The sequence below is a fragment of the Emys orbicularis genome, chromosome 3 (assembly GCF_028017835.1).
Source record: "Emys orbicularis isolate rEmyOrb1 chromosome 3, rEmyOrb1.hap1, whole genome shotgun sequence".
Taxonomy (NCBI): domain Eukaryota; kingdom Metazoa; phylum Chordata; order Testudines; family Emydidae; genus Emys; species Emys orbicularis.
In genome coordinates, this window is record NC_088685.1 from 187,080,090 (window position 1) to 187,101,990 (window position 21,901).

General features: G+C 35.8%; 1 protein-coding gene across 28 annotated transcripts in view; it reads left to right on the plus strand.

Moving 5' to 3' along the window:
- NRXN1 (neurexin 1) overlaps positions 1–21,901 on the plus strand; it is a 1,214,702-nt gene that overhangs the window by 1,040,494 nt on the left and 152,307 nt on the right. For 18 of the 28 annotated variants that reach the window (XM_065401747.1, XM_065401749.1, XM_065401751.1 and 15 more), the window contains 2 exons: positions 7,907–7,996; positions 9,461–9,780. In XM_065401747.1, the coding sequence (XP_065257819.1) occupies positions 7,907–7,996; positions 9,461–9,780 (410 nt within the window). The remainder of the gene's footprint in view (positions 1–7,906; positions 7,997–9,460; positions 9,781–21,901) is intronic. The other 10 variants (XM_065401763.1, XM_065401766.1, XM_065401767.1 and 7 more) reach the window with 3 other exon arrangements.

The following is a 21,901-nucleotide window of genomic DNA, read 5'->3' on the forward strand; positions in this document are numbered from 1 at the left end:
TTGCTTCCAAACATAGTTTACTAGACCAGTTCAACTGTAGTAGCTTCATTTAATACAACTGAGGGCCAAATTCTGTTCTCACTTACAAACTGTGCAACCCGAGAGCACAATTTTTGCCATAGGGGATTAATTTTTCCATTTGAAATTATTTTATGTTATGATCCAGAAATAATGTGTATATATATATACACACACATACACGTATGCAACTTTTAATATTTTTTTCACTGATCATAATACAGTTTAACAATATGAGCAATAACCCTCTAACAATTGTGTCATATTCTGTCCTTAGCACTTGTAATACAGTTAAACTTAATTAGGAGACTTGTGTGCAGTTAATAAGATCTTTCTTATTTACTGATGACTTCTACTTGAATACGAGATAATCGTGCGGACACTGATTGATGGGAACATAAAATAAGAGTTGAACACAATGTTTCTCGTTTGCTATTGTTCATTTATATAATGTGAGTATTATTTCTATCAAGTGATGTTCTGTATAACAGCTCTCTGCCAATGTGAAATGAGATTGCTACCCGGGTGACGTCCCATTTTCATGTTTGGTAGTTACTATCTCAATCCTAGCTAATTTTAAGGACAATAGGTTTGAAATAGCCTTTGAAGACAAGGATGATGTTATTCTTTGCTTTTCAGCCATTGAAAAACTTTGAATAAGAAACAGTCTGTAGTTGATTTCTGGATAAAGTCCTATAGGAAGGGCAACCTTCTATGGTGTGACATTATGATTTAGAAACAGTCCAGAGTCCTAATACCTTAGAGAACTGCAAAATGTCACTCAGAGGTTGATGTGGGGCATGGTACTGTACTTGTAACAATTCATTTTTTATACTTTAATCTTGCTCCTTAATGATTCCTATCAATTTTGCTGCTTATTTTAGCACCAGCCATACAACATTAGCTTCTTAAATGCTGCACAGTCAGTACAAAGGATCTTTCTAGAAAGCTTGATAACATAATATGACCTTTAATTTATCAGACTAGGCCCTATGTTTTCTTCTCTCATTGTTGCTTTTCATCATCTCTCGCTTGCTTTTGATATAATACACCAACCTCTGAAAACTAGGGTTCAAGCACTAGACAAACAAAAGAAGACATCACATTAATTGATGAAACATGACTCAGGAAGAGCACACTGTTACTTTAATCGCGAATTAATCCAGTGGAAAAATATCAAAATCAAAACACACACCAGAAGGTGGCTGGTTTGAGCCAAAGATGCTGGCACACCTCATAGCAATGTACCAAAAGGTTAATAAGAGTTTGCAGTGATGACATTTGAAATGTTTAAAAATATGGTCTAAGCTGAGGGTCCACTTCATAAGCAAGCATGAAGCAAAGAGCCTGTAGGTGAACATAAGAAGTTAAAGTACTATTTGTAGGGTCAGTGGTGGTAATATGGAATTGCAACCAAGTGACAAATCTAATTGTTTCAGTATGTCAAATAACTGGGCACATTTTCAACCCAATCTGATTCTTTTGCTGAGTAGTGTTGTGTTGTAGTGTTTTATGCTGCCAAAAAGCCATTGTATTCCACCCCAGAGGTGGCTGTATTTCACTATGGTGGGTGAAGTAATTTCTGTTTAGGTATCTATTGTTCTTTATCGAGGATTTGGGGATGCTTTAGGGTGAAAAGGACCGTAGAAATCTGTGATACTCGGATAGGAAATTGGTAAAATCAAGGGTGGTACTGCTTTTGGTTTTGCAAAATCCTAATTGATCAGGTTTTGGTTTTGCAATATCATGAATGTTTGGGCACAGAATTCTATTTTACCTGAATTGCTTCCTAAATGTCTCAGGGAAGGAAGGCATTTGGATAAATGGAAAGGATTTAGACAGCCTCTTTATTAAAATGCTATTACCTCTTAAGGGTAAAGAACCAAAAAGAGCAAATTCTGAGCACTCCTTGCCCGGAACACGCAACTAAAGCACTGGTCAGAGGTTAGCACTGGTGATACATTCATATGTTTTCACAAATCATAGGGAATTATGGCAATAAATAAGAAAATGGAGGGGAAACATCCTTCAGTATCTTATTTTCTAGGTGTGTTTTTAATTTGAAATATCTGATAGACACCATAGTGTCTATAGTGCATCCTATCTGGCTATTCAGCATCAATACATGTGGCTCTCTTTATTAAATTGTTCCATTGAATGGGTCTGTATGGCATGATCATGGAGTTTGAGAGCTCATGCTAATGAATTCAGAGTGAAGACTGTGGTCTATCTGATATGTATTGTGGTTTTTTTTTTAACATATTTTATTTGTTTGTTTAGGCCCCATCTATAGCCACATACTGGTGTTTTATTTTATTCCATCTATTTACTTAGGGCCAGATTCTGACATTTTTACTCATACTGAATAGCCCTCTACTAGATGAGTGGTTCCATTAGCTTCAATGGGACTACTTGCGGAGAAAGATACTATCCTAGGTGAGCAAGCATTGTAGAATTTGAACCTTATTTATTTGATGCACTTGCTTTAACTAACTTTAGAGCTGCTTCTCCCTTGAATTGTCTCCGCTGGCTGATTGACAGGTCTGTTCAAGATGGCCGACTGGAAGATACATTGTATCCTAGAGACGTGCATCTGCTTTCCCTTAAGCATTGGAGAAGAAGGAAACTTATCTCTTGGATACATAGCTTTCAGTGCCTGAGGGCAGACAGGGACCTGACAGTTTCAGGAAGACACCACATTAACTTTAGGAAGCTATGGGGCTAGCTGAGGATATTAATTAGCCTTCCCCTAATGTTGTGCGCAATCATGCAATTGCATTGGAAGAAGTAGGTGTGTGGAATAACTAAAGCATGTCCCGTGCTAAAGGACCCAATCCTGCAAACATTTACACAGATGAGTAACTTTGCTCACTAGGTCAGACTCATTGACTTCACTAAATTAGGCTCAAAGAGGATAATTAAATTTTCATCTGAATCCTAGTAAGACTTTACAGAATTTCCATGAGCTGGCTGCTTGCAATGCACTGTGTTCTGAATATATCTTACAGCAAGTTCCCAATTTGCATTATTATAATAACATTGAATGCATAAGTATATGGGGTTTTTTTCAAGTCTTGTAATATTGCAACTGCTCTGTGGTCCGCAGAGTCAGATGTAAGTGCAGTATTACCATGTGAGTTAATGTGACTGCCAGTGTTATAATTTCAGATTCAAACCACATAGTTAGACACTTGTGCCTGCAATTGATAGTGCTTGCAATAACACACCTTCTTTTGTTTGTGGGAGTCAAATTACAGATGCACAATGAATTGTGAATGTGAATTTTATTGCAGATCAGGTAACTAGAGGTTTAAAATTTATCCTTTGCATCCTCAGCTGATTGTAGCCATGATGGCAAAATTAGTAGCTGGATTTAAACACCTTTGAAAATCTAACCCATATTTTATTAATCAGGATAACTTTAGCACAAGCTATCAGTGGCCATCACTAGAGCATGGCCCCTATCCCGTAGGCTAGCCCTGTGACTGTATTGAGCATCTCATAAATTGGGGGCTGAGAGGCTTTTTCAGGAGACTGCCATGGAGCCACCATTACCCCTTTCTCATGCCCCTCAGCTTTTTTCTGTCAGATTTTCCCTTTTGTGTTAGCTGAACACACAATATCAGTCTCAGCCCTTATTCTCCTAATCATCCCACTGATGTCAGGATGAGCTTTGCCATAAAACACAGGCCCTTAGCAAGCAAATCAAGGATTTTGTTTTTCCAAAAACAATGATAGGGTTCATAGTTCTCTTTATAATCCCATTTTATTTATTTGCCTAGTAGCTCACTGTAATTAATAGGGTGAATTTGTCTGACAAGTAAAGAGCTGTTACAAAGAAACAAAATATTCTCTACCCTTTAAGTTGTTCTTCACAGACTCTCAATTTTCAACCTTCTTACTTATTCTCTTTCAAGGATGCTGCTATTTCACATCAATAACTGACACCTTTATTTCAGAGAACAAAATAGAATTACACTTCAGCACTGAAAATATAATAAATCGGGAGGAGATAAAATACACATTAGTGAAGTTCACATAGTCAGCCTGTCCCCACTGACCTATAGATGCAAAGGTATCATTAAGATTTTTTGGATTGCTTCTTCTCAATCTCACCACAAGATTTAGATATGATGGAAAGTTTTGACCTTTGTTGCTCCTCTTTGCTTACCTTGATTCTTTGAAATTACTGTTATTCCCTTGAAGTCTACCTGTTCATATAGAATTAATACACTACAGTGTGACAAAATATTGTGTATTTGGTAGAAGAATTAAGCCATCTAGAATTCAATCAGCCTGGACAATGTCACAATGCAAACTTTGAGTGGTCATTTTTATCCCCTATTTTTATCAAAGAAGTCTCACCTATATCAGCAAGAAATTTTGTGCTAGATATTCAAAGACCTATCTAAAATTAAAGTTTATGCACATAAATTATTCCCAGTGAATTACTGTTGACAAGCATTTCTTAATGCTTACGAAGGCTCACAGGTATAAAAACTCAAAGCCAGAATTCTATTTAGAGTATAATAGCATGCAAATAACTTTATTTGGGAATTTTCTTGGTGATTAAATTCAATGTTGTTCAGTACACCAGTAGACAAAACTACAAACAAATGTGTCTGAAATTTTTTAGATTAATGCAACTGGGGAAAACAATGTGTCAGACTGTAACATGTTTCCTATCAGATGGTTAAATTTGTATAGCATTGTTTAGTTCAGGGGGATTTATCCCAGCTCAGACTCTGACCCTAACTGTTCAGCAAGAGACATTTGATAAACAGATGTGTATCCATCACTATTTTTATGCCTGATTTTTATTTTGTTTTTACACTGTTTTAATTTCATCGTTTGTAACTGTCTTGATTGATTTCATGGTATCATTTTTTTATATTTACTATTTGAGTCACCAATATGTGTATTAATTATTTCAGCTCTAAACCTATGCACTCTCCATTAAACTAAAGTTTGATAAATTCCACACCATTTCCCCCCTAGCCCTTCGTTTTGTATTATCTGCTAAGAAACCTTAAACTAATCTAGTAGTGCCAAATCAAAATACATTTGACTATGCACTTTTACTCTTTTGAAAGATGAGTTAAAGTAATCAGCAATCATTTTTATATTTGACCTTTACAAAGCAAATGGTTATTACCCTGCTTTTCATTTGTATTTAGCTCCCAGGGTGCATGGCTGCTGCAGATAGGTTACAGCATAATTTGCAGATCATACAACATGATAATAGGATACAGTATTTCACCCACTGTATACTGCAAAGATTTTAAAACGAAATAAGCTTTTAGAAAGCAAGTTAAAAATAAATGAATTGGTATCCACCTTCCATTAAATGATATCCAGTATATGTCTGCCCATATTATAAAATTCCAAACGTTTCTTCATTAAGGCTATTACTCACATTGGGGAACATTTACTCACATAAAGTGTCCCATGGAAATGAATGAGACTGTTTGATGAGTAAAGACCAATCCAACTTCCATGATAGTCTTTGATTTGACTTTATAGGAGATGAATCTGGTCTTAAGTGTTCACAACCCTCAATTTTGAACAATCTAACCTTTATTACAAGTGATTTGATAGAATATTTTTAAATGTATAAACTGTGGGAGGTTTTAAGTGTGGAAGCAAGGGAAAATTCATGGAAATAGGATATAATTTCACTGATTTAGTTAATCAATTGATAAGGCATCTATGAAAGCCACGTAAGCAGCATTCAAAAATGCCAAACATAAGCAAGGATTAAAGAAATCCAGCTAGGTCAGATATATGAGAGAACATCAATCAATACGCCATTACTACGAAAGATGAAAAAAATGGAGATGCAGAAAAACAGACAGACAGACAGAAGAAATTAATCCACATGCCTTTTTCCACGTGTTGCTCACATGAGGCTTCATCAGATATTCCTTGAACATCTCCAACTTCCATTGAAGTCATGGGGAGTTTGGAGTATTCAAAGAATGCAGCTTCAGGCCCAGGATAAAGAGCTGGAATTTTAAAAGGTCACGGCATACAATCAGGAAAAAATTCTACTTTTTGAATGTCCACAACAGCATGAAGATAAGTTATGAAAGTAATATGCAATCTTTTGCTCTATAGCATCCTTTCTTTGGAAACATTTTAAAAGAAAAAAACAGAAGTGTTTTGTACAAAAAGTATTTGAAGTCAGGGGAGAATGCTATGTGGGTGTGTTTTCTTCAAATATCAGAGTGTGTATAGAAGTTTACATGGCATAATGAAGAGAAAGTAAAGAAGGGGGTAATTTCTAAAACATGATGCTGTACATTCAGCCACACTGAATGATAACTATGTTAAACTGTACAAAGCAGACAGGAAGCATGGTAAGTCATAGCCTGTTTTACAGAAGAGCAGAATAAATAAACCAAAATTACTTGTTGGAATGGAAACTGATTTTGTTTCCAGGGCTACAGTAAAATCCAATCCTTCACTTTATGAATGTTGCTGGTGATTTCATAGATATTGCTTACCTGAGTAAAGGTTAAGGGACTGGGTGCTTCAATTTGGATAATATTTTTCATTGATAATTTGCAGTAAGATCCTGCCAGGTACTGAGTTTCAATTCAAGGTGTTGCACACCTTGGAGATTAGTGCTTTATATCTACCATTTCAAACACAGGGCTTAATCCTTCTCCTGCTGAAGTCAATAGGAGTTTGCACATATAAATCAATAAGTACAAGTATGGAACATGACCCCAGTTAGGAATGACTGTCTTTCAGTCTTTTGGATTTGCTCACTTCTCAGGTACTTAAACTGATGTGTTTCTATCAATGCATGTGAGACAAAGGTATTGTCAAATTTCACCATTTGCCTAGTAAAATTTTTGTAAAAAAGTATAGAAATTGATCAAATGTTTCTGATATACCTTATATAATGAAAGCATACAGATCAATTATTACAAATAAATATTCGAGGCAATCCTCAAATTATCTGTAGCAGGCTGGTATATTTCTAATCATGTGGAGCCATAGTCTGCTGCAGAGCTCTACGGCAGAGCTCTCACTGAAAACAAAGGGAATTCTCTGCAGAATGGGGACAGGAAAGGTTTGCAAGTTAGAGAAGTTTATACTTCACAGTCTCTCCTTCTGGCTAGCTCTTAGCTTATGAACCCCTGCTAAATACGGCTAAAGTTTTAAACACCTTGCATTTTGGATACAGGATTATTATAGACAACCACTGAAGTCACTTTTGTCAAAGCCTTAATGTTCCTTAGTAAAATATGTTATCACTGGGCTCTGTTAAAATGTAAAAATAATGGATAATCTGATTTGTTCTCTATCACATATTTGAACTTCTGGAATTTATTTAAATCAAATGAATGAGAATGTATTTTTTTAATAGAAAATAAGTTTTGTCAGGTATATTTCTATACAGCAGATGTAAGTGTACCATAGATGTTGGTTAAGGCTTGTGTTCTTCTTCTTTAAATGACTAACCTGGAGTAAGAGGTTGGATGTCTTTTGAAAAATAAATCTGTTTCACCTGAACATGTTTAACTAGTTAATAAGAAACATCAAAAAAGACAAAACCCTGAAGTCAATGATCATTTTTTGTAAAGCCATTATATGATGTATAAATTTGTTTTTTGGGTCTGTCTATAACATAAGTTTAATAACCTAGCTCAAATGAAGATTTCTAATTTTCAATTAACATAGGAATAATTTTGTTTGCTAAAATAAAATAAATGAATGAATGAAAAGTCTGAAACATGAAATGTTCTAGGTACCACTTTTTAAAATTCCAAATTTCAAAAAATCATGTGGCAACTGTATAGCTCAAGCTTTAAGTATTAACTTTTAACCTTTGACCTTACAGATTTTAACCAATGAAATGTCTCTTTAAACTTTAAAGGAAACAATGATAACGAGCGCCTGGCGATTGCTAGACAGCGAATTCCATATCGACTTGGTCGAGTAGTTGATGAATGGCTACTCGACAAAGGTAAAAAACATTGATTAAAACTTCAAATAAAAAAATAATTTGAACATAACCAAGTAGTACTTCATTGTAACACTAATAAACATAAAAATAAATTTTCAGTAAAACTAAATTAAAAACAAATTTAAAACAGTAAAATGTAGAGAGTAATATTTGCATACCTTGTATAATAATTTCTACACATTTTTAGAAGTATCAGCTGTTTAATAATCTTACCCTGTTAACTTAAGGTTAAAGGGACTGTTAAATATAATCCACTAACTCAATCTATGAAGGTACTCATAGCAAACATTAACCACAAATTATAAATCATTCATAGATTATATTACATGTTCCAGCATCTAAATTATTAACTAAAAATATATGTAGTTATGATATGTTCATTATGGTCCTGAAAAAAAATCTTTGTTTAAACTGTAGGTATCTTAAATAGTGGGCACTATGAATTGCCAATCAAAATGAAGTCCCTTTAACGTTTGCAACCTTCTAAGGGGATTTTGGAACAAACACTAATTAAAACAGAACTTAAAGTTGTGTGCATGCTTATATGAGCAGAAACCGATCTGCTAAAGTAAATATTCTGTTTAATAATAATGGTACTGTTGCTGAGGATTTCTCTGTTTAATGGAATTGTGCCATGATTTCTCCATTGGTATGTGTATCATTCCTGAAGCCGCTTTTACATCTAAAACCTTTTTATTTTAATTGATAGCCTTGCTGAAAGCCAATCAGACATCTTTTTTTGAATTCTTTGTCTCTGAGATACTCAGTATGAACCATGCATTTCTTTTCAGTGTTTATGTCGAAGGAAAATAAACATTCAGATGTGAAAAGGAAACAGTTTATACACTTATATATAGACATATGGCAGATATCTGAATTACTGCATTAGAACATACTCATTAAAATTAGACTTCACTTGACTTAGTAAAAGTTTTGCATACACACACACACACACACACACGTGAACCAGTGTGTGTGTGTGTGTGTGTGTGTGTTTGTGTGTATATATATATATGTCTATATACACACAGTTACTTAAAATGCTATAGTGCAGGTGTTATATTGGTGTGGAAAATCCTTGAAATGTTGACAATCTTGGTGGATGGTGGAAAGTAGTTTTAAGGAATTAGAAACTTTGCATTCTTGACACACACACACACAAAGGCAAAATGTAGGTAAAAGGGAAGACAATCTCAGCCTTATTTGCAATACTAAACAAATTTATAAATATACTTGATTGGCCTTTTAGCAAAAAACAAAACATAAATTAAGAAATTACAAATATTTCTCAATAGTTATGCATTTCATGGACACTTCATTAAAAAAGCAATGAATTATGAGTCTAATTACTCTCTTATAGTTTATTGCTCTCATTATTCACCCCATGCAAATTTGTTAATCATCCTCTTAGAGTATAGAGTTCACAATCAACATTTTTGCATGTATGTAATATTATCTTTACAGGGCGTCAGCTTACAATCTTCAATAGCCAAGCAACCATAAAAATTGGAGGCAAGGAACAGGGTCATCCATTCCAAGGCCAGCTCTCTGGTCTTTACTACAATGGCTTGAAAGTTCTGAATATGGCAGCTGAAAATGATGCTAACATCGTGATAGAAGGAAATGTGAGACTTGTTGGTGAAGTGCCTTCTTCTCTGACAACTGAATCAACAGCCACAGCAATGCAGTCTGAGATGTCCACGTCAGTTATGGAAACTACCACCACTTTGGCCACGAGCACTGTCAGAAGAGGAAAGACCCCTACAAAAGAACCTATTGGTCAGGTTAGTCAACCTTTATATACTTTCCAAATATTTTCCCTTCTTTGTACGTCTGGACTTTCCAAAATTGCATCTGCTCTAGAGATACAATTGTTATTTTTAAATAGCACTTTTTCCTTTGGTAGGTAATACTGATGGACTTCAGCAAAGAAGTGTGGGTTTTAAAGAGGTAGTTGAAATGAAATAGTGTGGCTAGTTGGTCCCTGGGATATAGTAGGGAGTTCTAAGCTGAAGGAACAACATGAAAAAAAGTATGAAGATGAGAGTAGGAGATGGTGGGAAAGAGGGCATTAAGATTCTAGAGTTTCCTTTCAAAGATAACAGTATGATGCACTTTCTTAAGGGCATGATGCATCCTGACAGATATTAACTTCAAGGAGAGTTGAGAGCTCTTTGCACCTCCAAGACTGAAGCTCCAAGTCAGAGAATGTTATTTACTGTTTGCTGAGGTTATTTGCACCTTGTCAATTTAGTGATACATTTAGTAGCTTTCAGGTTTTGGCAGGATCTCTTTCTGTTGTTGGGAAAAATTGATTATCTGAAAAAAAGGGGGGAGGAGTGAGTTCATTAAGCACTTTAATAGTCTGCTTTGCACATATCTCGTGTCACAATATTCAAACTCTGTGCTTTAGAAAAATATAATTTAACGGGACATTTCTTTAGCAGATAAAACTCTTTTACATTTGTCATATTCTGTTTGTAACTGCCTAAAAAAAGATTTACATTGCCAAAAGGTTGTCATACTGTTCATTTGATTCAGATGATCACTAACTGGTTTTCACGATGTGCCTCTAAACCATAAGTCTTAGGCTGCTGAGGTCCAAATGTGGGACAAAGTGTAAGGGAAAGTCACAAGTTGTTGTGGGAGTAAGAACTTGGAATGCTATGTGGATGGTTATATAACCAAGGAAACAGAAGGATCTAATGGTTAGAGTAGGGAATTTGAAGAAAAGCTGCCTGTGTTCTGTTTTAAACTGCCATTTACTGTGTGACCTTGGACAAGTCTCTTAACCTTCTGCGCCTCCGTTTCTTCATCTGTAAAACTGGGATAATAGTTCTTCAAACATATGGCACTTAGAGACATATGGCACTATAGAAGTAAAAATAATGATAATAATAATAATTATTGTTATCTTGGTAAATCAGGCCCAAAATTTAGGTTAAAAATAAGTTTGGTGCAACTTATCTGTGTGTATCTTTATATATACATTACAGCTGCCAAGCGATTAAAAAATTAATCGTGATTGATCACACTGTTAAACAATAATAGAATACCAACTATTTCAATAGTTTTGGATGTTTTCTAAATTTTCCAATACATTGATTTCAGTTATAACACAGGATACAAAGTGTACAGTGCTCACTTTATATTTATTTTGTATTACAAGTATTTGCACTGTAAAAAAAAAGAAGTAGTATTTTTCAATTCACCTAATACAAGTACAGTAATGCAATCTCTTTATCATGAAAGTTGAACTTACAAATGTAGAATTATGTACAAAAAAACCTGCATTCAAAATTAAAACAATGTAAAATTTTAGAGCCTGCAAATCTCACTTCTTGTTCAGCCAATCACTCAGACAAACAAATTTGTTTACATTTGCAGGAGATAATGCTGCCCGCTTCTTGTTTACAATGTCACCTGAAACTAAGAATAGGCGTTCTCATGGCACTGTTGTAGCCAGCGTCACAAGATATTTTTGTGCCAGATGCACTAAAGATTCATATGTCCCTTCAGTCTTCAACAACCATTCCAGGGACATGTGTCCATGCTGATGATGGGTTCTGCTTGATAACAGTCCAAAGCAGTGCAGACCGACACATGTTCATTTTCATAATCTGAATCAGATGCCACCAGCAGAACGTTGATTTTCTTTTTTGGTGGTTCGGCATCGGAGTGTTGCTGTTTTAAGACTTCTGAAAGCAAGCTCCACACTTCATCTCTCTCAGATTTTGGAAGGCACTTCAGATTCTTAAACCTTGGGTCAAGTGCTGTAGCTATCTTTGGAAATCTCACACTGATACCTTCTTTGTGTTTTGTCAAATCTGCAGTGAAAATGTTCTTAAAATAAACAACATGGGCTGGGTCATCATCCGAGACTGCTATAATATGAACTATATGGCAGAAATGTGGGCAAAACAGAGCAGGGGACATACAATCTTTCCCCAAGGAGTTCAGTCAGAAATTTAATTAACGCTTATTTTTTTAATGAGCGTCATCAGCATGAAAGCATGTCCTCTGGAATGGTGGCCGAAGCATGAAGAGGCATACGAATCTTTAGCATATCTGGCACGTAAATACCTTGCAATCCCGGCTACAAAAGTGCCATGCAAATGCCTGTTCTCACTTTCTGGTGACACTGTAAATAAGAAGAAGGCAGCATTATCTCCTGTAAAGGTAAACAAACTTCCTTGTCTTAGCAATTGGCTGAACAAGAAGTAGGACTGAGAGGACTTGTAGGCTTTGAAGTTTTACGTTGTTTTGTTTTTGAGTATAATCATGTAACAAAAAGAAAAAATCTACATTTGTAAGTTGCACTTTCACGACAAAGAGATTACACTACAGTACTTTTGTCAAGGCTGAATCCCCACTCTGTCACTCCGAGTGCAGAAGTGGGGGCCCGCAAGGATTTTAAAAATTAATACTTGCTACTCCAGGCTTGTATTACATTCCCAGGGTTACAGTTTTTTTCTGACCTTGGCTTGGTAAATGCTGCCACCACCAAATGCAAAAAAAATGCATTATGCTGGCTACCCAGGCCTGCAGGTGGATCCACTCTGGTAATTAGGGCGTAGCCCTTCAGCCAATCCAATTAATACACTTCTTCCTCTGGAACAGGGCTAACAGGGGCCTGGCTTGCTTCTCCTAGCCAGCACCGTTACAACAATATATATGAAAATGTAGAAAAACATCCAAAATATTAAAAACATTTCAATTAGTATTCTAGTATTTAACAGTGCAATTAAAACTGTGATTAATCACAATTAATTTTTTTAATCGTGATTAATTTTTTTGAGTTAATCGCGTGAGTTAACTGTGATTAATCGACAGCCCTAATATACTACAAGTTAATTTATTTGTAATAGCAATGCATATGAATCTGAAAGCAAAATTCACTAAAAACTGACAAGAAACACAATGGAAACAGATTGTTCTCATTGCCATGGCTCAGAGAAATGCAAAAAGTCACTATACGTAATAAAGCATAAATTAGATTTTATTTTTGTTTGTTTGTTTGTTTCAGTAATCTAAGATTGTTAATAACAATACAGGGAATGAATTTTTTAATTAATATCACCTTTGGAAGAAATGGGCCTGTCTGCTTTAATCTCCCATTGATGTCAGTGAAAGTTGAAGACATCTCATAGCTTGCAGAAAACCTGCCTTTAATGGCTGTTTCCTTTGTTTATTATCCTCTCTTATGCTTTGTTTCTCTTCTGTATATAAACATAGTCATTGTCTCTCCAAAAATGTCAAACATAAAAATTTGATTTTTAAACGAGCATTGTATAATGCACAAGAAGGAAAGTTACCTTTCGATCATTAAATTAATTAGATTATCTAAGAAAATAGGCAACTAGACAGTAATTGCTAATGAAAGAAGATTACATTATTTATTACAAGCTAGTGCATGTTTGAAGACAAAAATGAGCTGATAGAAGTAAATGATCCAATCAATTAAGGATTATTTGCTTCATTTCCAGGGATATTAATTCAATTAAAGATTACAATATTCATTTTTAAAAGGATATTTTAAATATTTATATAAATGTTTTAATTCAATAATGCTAGAAAGAAGACTGTTCAAATTGGTACAGCATGCACTTTCTAGCCCACCTCTAATTGCTGCAATATATGCTATAACAAGACGGAGACGACACTTCCATGAAATGTGTATTTCATGTTGTGATGTGCATGATTCCAGGAATAATGAGGTCTGAGTGTCTTAAAAAAAAAACATTTTGTCTCAGAGTCTACTCTAAATGGGAGTTTTGCATGTTTAAGGGATATATCATGTGGTAGCATTGGATGTTTTAATGATGACAGATATCTCAAATATTATTAATTTATAAATTTGGATTTTCAGAGGTAAGTAAGGTGCCCAAATCCTATTGAAAGTAATTGGGAGTTGGGTGCCTAATTCCTCTCCATTGAAAATTCACCCCACTCCCAATATTATAACAACATCTATAGGCCATAGCCATTGTACTGCTCAAATACATAGTAAATGATAGATCCTGCCTCAAAGAGCTTACAGTGTAAAAGAAAAGATGTAACAGGTGGGTGAAGCAAACAAGGGATCACAGGTATGAGTGGGAAGATGCAGTAACTACAATGGCAGAATATTTTAGCATAGACTTTGTGCGTAGTTGATAGGTATAATAAGTCAATCACTAATAGCAATTATAGTAATCACAACTCACAAAATGCCTAGTTGGTTTCAGATGTCATACCAGAATTTTACATTTCACATTTCTCTCTGAGTATGAAGAGATTTAAAACCTGATCCTGAAGCAGAACTCCCACTAAGTTCAATGAAGATCAGTACTAACTACTCTGAGTTTTCAAAAATCATGAGTCAGATGCTAAAAAATCATGAGATTGTCCTAAAATATCATGCCTTTTTTTAAAATAACACATTGTGGGTTTTTTTCTTATTTGCCTCTTGCTTTCTGAGTCTTTAACGGTCACATTTTCCAGCTTTTCCTTCCAATCATGAAGGAAATAAATAAAAAATAAAATGAGACTGAAAACATTACTCCAATGATTGTATCACATGATATAACTCCAGCAGCTGAGGCATTAAGCAAAATATTTTAAATTGCAAGATCCTCAATAAAATTGCAAAATTTGGCAATACAGGAAAAGTTTCAATTGGACTTTAAGTATGAGTTTTGCCTGAGTAAGGATCGCAAGATCAGACCTTTAATACTTCCATGATTGTCTTCTGTGTGGTTGTGTGAACCTACACATTAACTGGAAAATCCCAAGCTAAATAAACAAAAGTCAAAACTAACACGCTCACTTCTGACCCTGTTCTACGTATGTGATTGCAGCAGCCAGTTTTTAAGCCCCAACCATAGCAGCCCTGCTGTCATCTGCTGTAAACTGCTTCTGGCACGCAAAGAACGGTTGTTTTTATTTTTCCATCCATTCCAGTTTTGTTTTCCTCAAACAAAGTGGGCTTTCACCAATAATGCTGATCCATTTACACAGCAATTGCAATATACCTTAAGGTGATTGCATGTTTTGGAACAATAGACATAGATTTTTGGTCAAGCAGAATTAAATTGGTTTCATTTTAAATTGATTAGCTGAAATTTGGTCAGTGGCTCTGGAGGCATACATCAGGTAAAGTATACAATTCTTTATGTGTATTGGAGCAATACATATAAAGGGTATTCATCAAAGTAGTATAGTGACATGCTTGGCTCTGTACCTTACGATTTAATTAAAATCAAGCATATTTTAAACGATGGGGATGTTTTATGAAAATAGTTTGATTTTAAAACTGAGTAGATCATTTTTACATGGGCTGGTAAATCTTAACATATTTTATAGTGACACATTTATAAGGAATCAATGTAGTTAGCAAGAGAGGGAGCGTTATTCACCTATCTATTTGAATTAATAATTGAAAATTATCTGTTGGATGGTTTGCATTTTTTTCTCATAAACATTTTCATGTAGGTGCTCCCTGTCCTCTCTATGTCGGTCTCTCTACACATGACATACCCCAATCAATGACACATTGGCCCCACTAGGTAAAGTTTTTCCCTGTGGTTTGGTAACTCACAGAAGTTCAGCTCCAACAGATACACACCAGTGTCTAATGAACCCCGTAGAGTCTGGCATCCCTGTCATCAGCTCCACCCCTTACACAAGCTTTGATGGTGACAGAACCCTGGAATTTCAGCTTTTGGGGTTGAATCTTTTTTGTGCTATGGTATATCTGTAAACATTCTGCCTGTGGAGGTGATAGTCATTTGATAAATTGTGGAACCATGTGATAAATCGCAGCGCTTTGTGAGGAACTAATTTATCATGCACCTTTGATCACCTCCCCTATCTTCTGCCCACTAATCGATCTCCCCTGGGATTTATTGAAGTGTTCTGACTCCCTCAACAACATCACACAGAAAAATCAACGTGGCAGAGAAATGTTTCTTCCTTTCCACATCCCCATATCCCCTTTCTAAAATGTTACCTGCCCAAGACTGGGCATGGGTGAGATTCCTTTGGCCAGTGACAGCTTTTCTATATCTAAAAATACCATGACTTTAAAGTCCAGTGTCACCTCGCCTGGAAGGAACAGAACTGGAAACATTTTTGATCTTTGTGAAGGAGAGATGCCCAATAAACTGAGCACTCGCAGTTGCAGGGTCAGGAGCTGATGGACTTTTTACAGTTGTGAGTTGATGTGACATTTCTGTGTATACAAAATCTATTTTAGGGCCATTTTAGAGATTTTTGTGGCATTCATGAACAATGGGCCTCATGTAAACAAAGGCACCTCGCATTACAGATGGAGCAATACAAAAATAGTCTCAATAAAATGTAGGAAAAACTCCAAAGTAGATTTTCTGTAGTGTACATGTTTATACAGAATACATGCTGCTGGAGTGTGGGGTAAAGGTTTTGCTGGCACTTGTCTGGGATGGTCCGCACAACTCATGAGTGGACTGTCCCAATCTCATCCCAATAACTCTTCATTCCATGCCATAATATATATATATATATATATATATATATATACACACACACACACACACATATATAGCTAGATATAGTATAACTCCGGTTATCCATATTCCCTGTATCCAAAAATCCTAGTTATTTGAATCCAAAAGTGTCCCCCACATAGCCGTATGTTAGTTTTGATGAAAGTTTTGGATGTCCCCCCAGTCCATTCAGATAAACAGGAGTGTACTGTATATAGATAGAGGCTGAGATTTTCAAAGGGGACTAAAGGAGCCAGGTGGGTAGCTCCCATGAGGTACCTTTGAAAATCCCAGCTCTAGATTCTAGATTAGTAAACAGTTCTGATGCTTTTCTATGAAGATCTGTTATTATGGAGGTCATCACTCTATAGTTAAGCTTCAGTTCTGTTTTTCATTTAAAGCAGAGATTCAGTCTCCTTGTTATATATGTAAAATACAGCGTATGCTCCACAAACTTACAGCATTTATATCTGAATAAAGAATGATATTGGGGGGAATTTACAAATAAATCCATTAATTACTTTACGTTAAAAATAATTGAAAACTGAGTCCTTTAAGAAATGTTGTGTCCGTGTCTTTTCTTTGTCCTTGAATAATCTTAATAATGGAGTTACACAGCTTTCCATATAGCTTAAATTAATTGAAATCTTGTGTATGGGCTATATATGAAGAAATTAGGCTGTCATTAGGCTAAGTAATTAATGATTGTTTTATCTAATTTGTAGGTAATTAGCTAAGGTAGCTCTTAAGCGGGGTCTTCATGACAACAGCAGTAACTCTTCCAAGCCTTGATCCTGCAAAATACTGAACACCCTCAACTTCTATTGGCTTCAGCAGGAGTTGAAGGTGCGCATCACTTTCTAGGATTGAACTCCCAATCACCTCCCTCTATAGCTAATTGTATGCAACAATTCTGTTGGTTGTGATGAGTCAGTAGTACAAAGGAGATTGGACACATGTCAAGTGTTCTCATTGATAGATTGCTTGTCACTGCTCTTTAAAAGGTTCAGTGGCAAAATTCTAGCTTGGGAATCAGTGCTTGAAAGGCTCCCTATTGTACTGCTACCTTGACTCAACCAAATACCAAGCCATGACCACTAAGGAAATTGAGGCATAAGGACAGTGGGAATCCTGAAAGTGCAGAGACATTAGGTCTCAGGGACTGAGCACACCTACCCTTCCTTAGCTCCAGCTGCTGTGACAAAGCCCTCTAAGCCAACCAATAAATTGATTGCAAATTGTGGGCCATTTTGGCTGCTTTGTGCTGCTCTGTTGATGCAAAGCATCTAGAAACCCAACTTGTGTGCTCTGAAATTTCCAGACAAAAATCTGTCTGATCATGGAGTTAAGGTTGAGAGCATATATGAATAACTTGAGGGTAAAAACATTACAGGGATGCTGGAATTATTGAAAAATCACATATTACAAACTCAAGAATTTCAGATTGAAGATTACACCTAAAAGAAATTCAAATATGTCAAGATATGGAGATGCACACTTAAGGTACTCAAGCAACCTTAACTCAGCCCTGAAGTTACACCATGAGGGGGAAATTATGAAAAAATCTATCTTTAAAAATGAGTTTTATCTAATCAAAGACTACAAACATTAAAAAAGGCCTTAATCATAGTCACTACAAAGCAGAGTTAAGGTTGTTTAGGTACCATAACTGCATTTCCATACCACAACATATTTGGATTTCTTTGAAGATGACATTACATCCCAGTAATGTTTTTAGGTAATGCACTCCAAATCAGCGTAGCTTTGTGTCTTGTAGCTAAATAAGCATAAGTAAGTTGTCAGTGGATTTATATATATACTATTCAGCTGTATCTTTTTCATGTTTTGTGTTTTTACTATCTTATGAAATATTTGCATCTGGAATTCTGTACTTTGAAATCACACAGATAGCATGGCTTTAAAAAATAATGTTCAGTACTTGCATTTTTTAAAGCTGTATCTGCTTTCCACATGTTGTGGACAAACATTTTGACCCATCAGCTGTCTTCATGGATTTTTTGTAGCAGTGGTCACAAAAAAAAGTAAATTCAAAATTCCATGGGACTTGTGCTCATGTGTCACTTAGGATATGTCTACACTGCAGTTAGACATCCACAGCTGGCCTGTGCCAACTGACTCCAGCTCACGGGGCACAGGCTAAGGGTTTGTTTAATTGTGGTGTAGACCTCAGGCTGCAGCCTGAGCTCTGGGACCCATCCCCCATCACAGGGTCCTACAGCACCGTAGCCCAAGCCCCATGAGCCTGAGTCAGCTGGCATGGGCCATCCACAGATCTTTAATTGCAGTGTAGACGTACCTTTAGGTGCCTTTGAATATCCCAGCCTTGGGCATTTTTTATATATACACTACTGTAAATTTTTTTTAGCTTGTACATTATTCACTGGCTACATATGTAGCAATCCTAATGATGCATACATATATAATAGATAGCATAGTAATTAACTATACTGCCTATATGCAGAATTTCAGCTCCAAAAGCACAAGCCTCACACTTGAGCTAGAGATTGAGTGAGAATCTCTTCTAGGTATCATTAAGAGACATTACAGAGTTATGGCACACATAGACACTGTAGTAGAAGGAGAGCCTGAGACATAAGGCCCTGTATCAGAGAGCCAGTATGTGTGTCAGCTATCTGCGCAAAGCTGGGATGGCACACAGAAAGAACACACAGGCAGCCAAACATTCGACGACAGACACTTCATAATATTTTGGCCTCAGAAGGCAAAACTTCTCCAATTGCTGGGAAAATGTCAGGAATTCAAATATACTAGTGTGTAATGAATACTATAGCTGCTAGCATATCACCCACCATGGTCAGTAGTTATACCTCACATCTGGCATATGGACAAGAGAATACAGGCCTCTGCCACTGTGAGTAGAATGTTTTTTCTTTTATGTCCTTTGGGCCTAGTAATATGTATTACACACTACAACCATGTTGGGCATGCTCCTAATTCTGAATGTTAAAATTGCCTATTACAACTATAAGATAAGGAAGGAGCAGCATGGAAGGGTACCAAAGAAAATCCCACCCATCCTATCTCAGATTGGGCTGACTCAGGCAATGAAGTTTTAAGCTCTTAGAGGAATAATAGAGCTCTGATAGTGGATGATGCCCCATTCCCTCCCCCACCAGCCCACACACACAGCAAGGAAGCTGAGGGGGTGGATTTTCAAAGCTCTGAATGGTGTTTTAAGACAGGTATTTCCCATTAAAGCCAATGGGAATTGTCATGTACCAAGACTCATAAGCAGGGTTTGAAAATGTACCCTCTAGTGTTTGTGCACAGCAAAACATGTTTGTACAAGAAATTACAACACTGTTGTTATCTCAAAGTACCTATAGTCATTTTGTCTTCAATATAGATTAATTTGTTGCAAAATCAAAGCTGCTTTTTAAGATCATTAAGACCAAAAAGGGATCTGAAACCATTAATAGTGTCTATTCCATAATCCTTTCATTTCAAAATGACCAAACTCATTCAAACTCAAAGTTTCTTTTTTTAAAAAGTCCCAAATTGATATCTGGTAATCTCAAATTTCAGCCCATGGCAACATTTTTAATAGCTGAATTATAAATCCCAGAAGAACTACGCAGAAATGCCAATGTCAGCATTTTTCATAGCATACTTTTTGTTCTTCCAACATTTTGTATCTGTCATTTAATCACAACAGTATCTCAAAGCATCAGTTTTCATCTATCTTGTCATTTCCAAGACTAGCAGCATCCAGACTCACTGAGTGACGTTTTGTACAGACAATATTTCACTCAAATTACTACATTTACAACAATCTGTCTGGGATGGCTTCCATTGGAGGAGCCATCTAGTATCAACTAGGGCTGTCAAGCGATTAAAAAAATTAATTGCGATTAATCACATGATTAATCGCACTGTTAAACAACAATAAAATACCATTTATTTAAATATTTTTTGATGTTTTCTACATTTTCCAATATATTGATTTCAATTATAACACAGGATACAAAGTGTACAGCGCTCACTTTATATTTATTTTTATTACAAATATTTGAACTTTAAAAAACAAAAGAAATAGTATTTTTCAATTCACCTAATACAAGTACTGTAGTGAAATCTCTTTATCATGAAAGTTGAACTTAAAAGTGTAGAATTATATACAATTATATAAAAACCCTGCATTCAAAAATAAAACAATGTAAAACTTTAGAGCCTTAAGTCTAATCGGTCCTTCTTGTTCAGCCAATCGCTCAGACAAACAAGTTTGTTTACATTTGCAGAAGATAATGATGCTTCCTTCTTGTTTACAATGTCACCTGAAAGCGAGAACAGGTGTTCGCATGGCACTATTGTAGTTGGCGTCACAAGATATTTACATGCCAGATGCACTAAAGATTCATATGTCCCTTGATGCTTCAACCACCATTCCAGAGGACATGCATCCATGCTGATGACGGGTTCTGCTCGATAATGATCCAAAGTAGTGCATACCGAGACATGTTCATTTTCATAACCTGAGAAAATCAAAAGGTTGATTTTCTTTTTTGGTGGTTTGGGTTCTGTTGTTTCCGCATCAGAGTGTTGCTCTTTTAAGACTCCTGAAAGCATGCTCCACACCTCATGTCAGATTTTGGAAGCCACTTCAGATTCTTAAATCTTTGTTTGAGTGCTGTAGCTATCTTTAGAAATTTCACATTGGTATCTTCTTTGTGTTTTATCAAATTTGCAGTGAAAGTGTTCTTAAAACGAACATGTGCTGGGTCATCATCCTATATGCTATAGGGGGTCATCACCCATCATGCTATAACGTGAAATATATGGCAGAATGTGGGTAAAACAGAGCAGGAGACATACAATTCTCCCCCAAGGAGTTCAGTCACAAATTTAATTAATGCATTTTTTTAAACAAGCATCATCAGCATGGAAGCATGTCCTCCGGAACGATGGCCGAAGCATGAAGAGGCATATGAATCTTTAGCATATCTGGCATGTAAATATCTTGCGACGCTGGCTACAACAGTGTCATGCGAACACCTGTTCTCACTTTCAGGTGACATTGTAATTAAGAAGTGTGCAGTATTATCTTCCATAAATGTAAACAAACTTGTTTCTCTTAGCGATTAGCTGAACAAGAAGTAGGACTGAGTGGACTTGTAGGCTCTAAAGTTTTACATTGTTTTCTTTTTGAGTTATTTAAAAAAAACCCTATATTTGTAAGTTGCACTTTCATGATAAAGAGATTGCACTACAGTACTTGTATGAGGTGAATAGAAAAATACTATTTATTTTGTTTATCATTTTTACAGTGCAAATATTTGTAATCTAAGATAATATAAGGTGAGCACTGTACACTTTGTATTCTGTGTTGTAATTGAAATCAATATATTTGAAAATGTAGAAA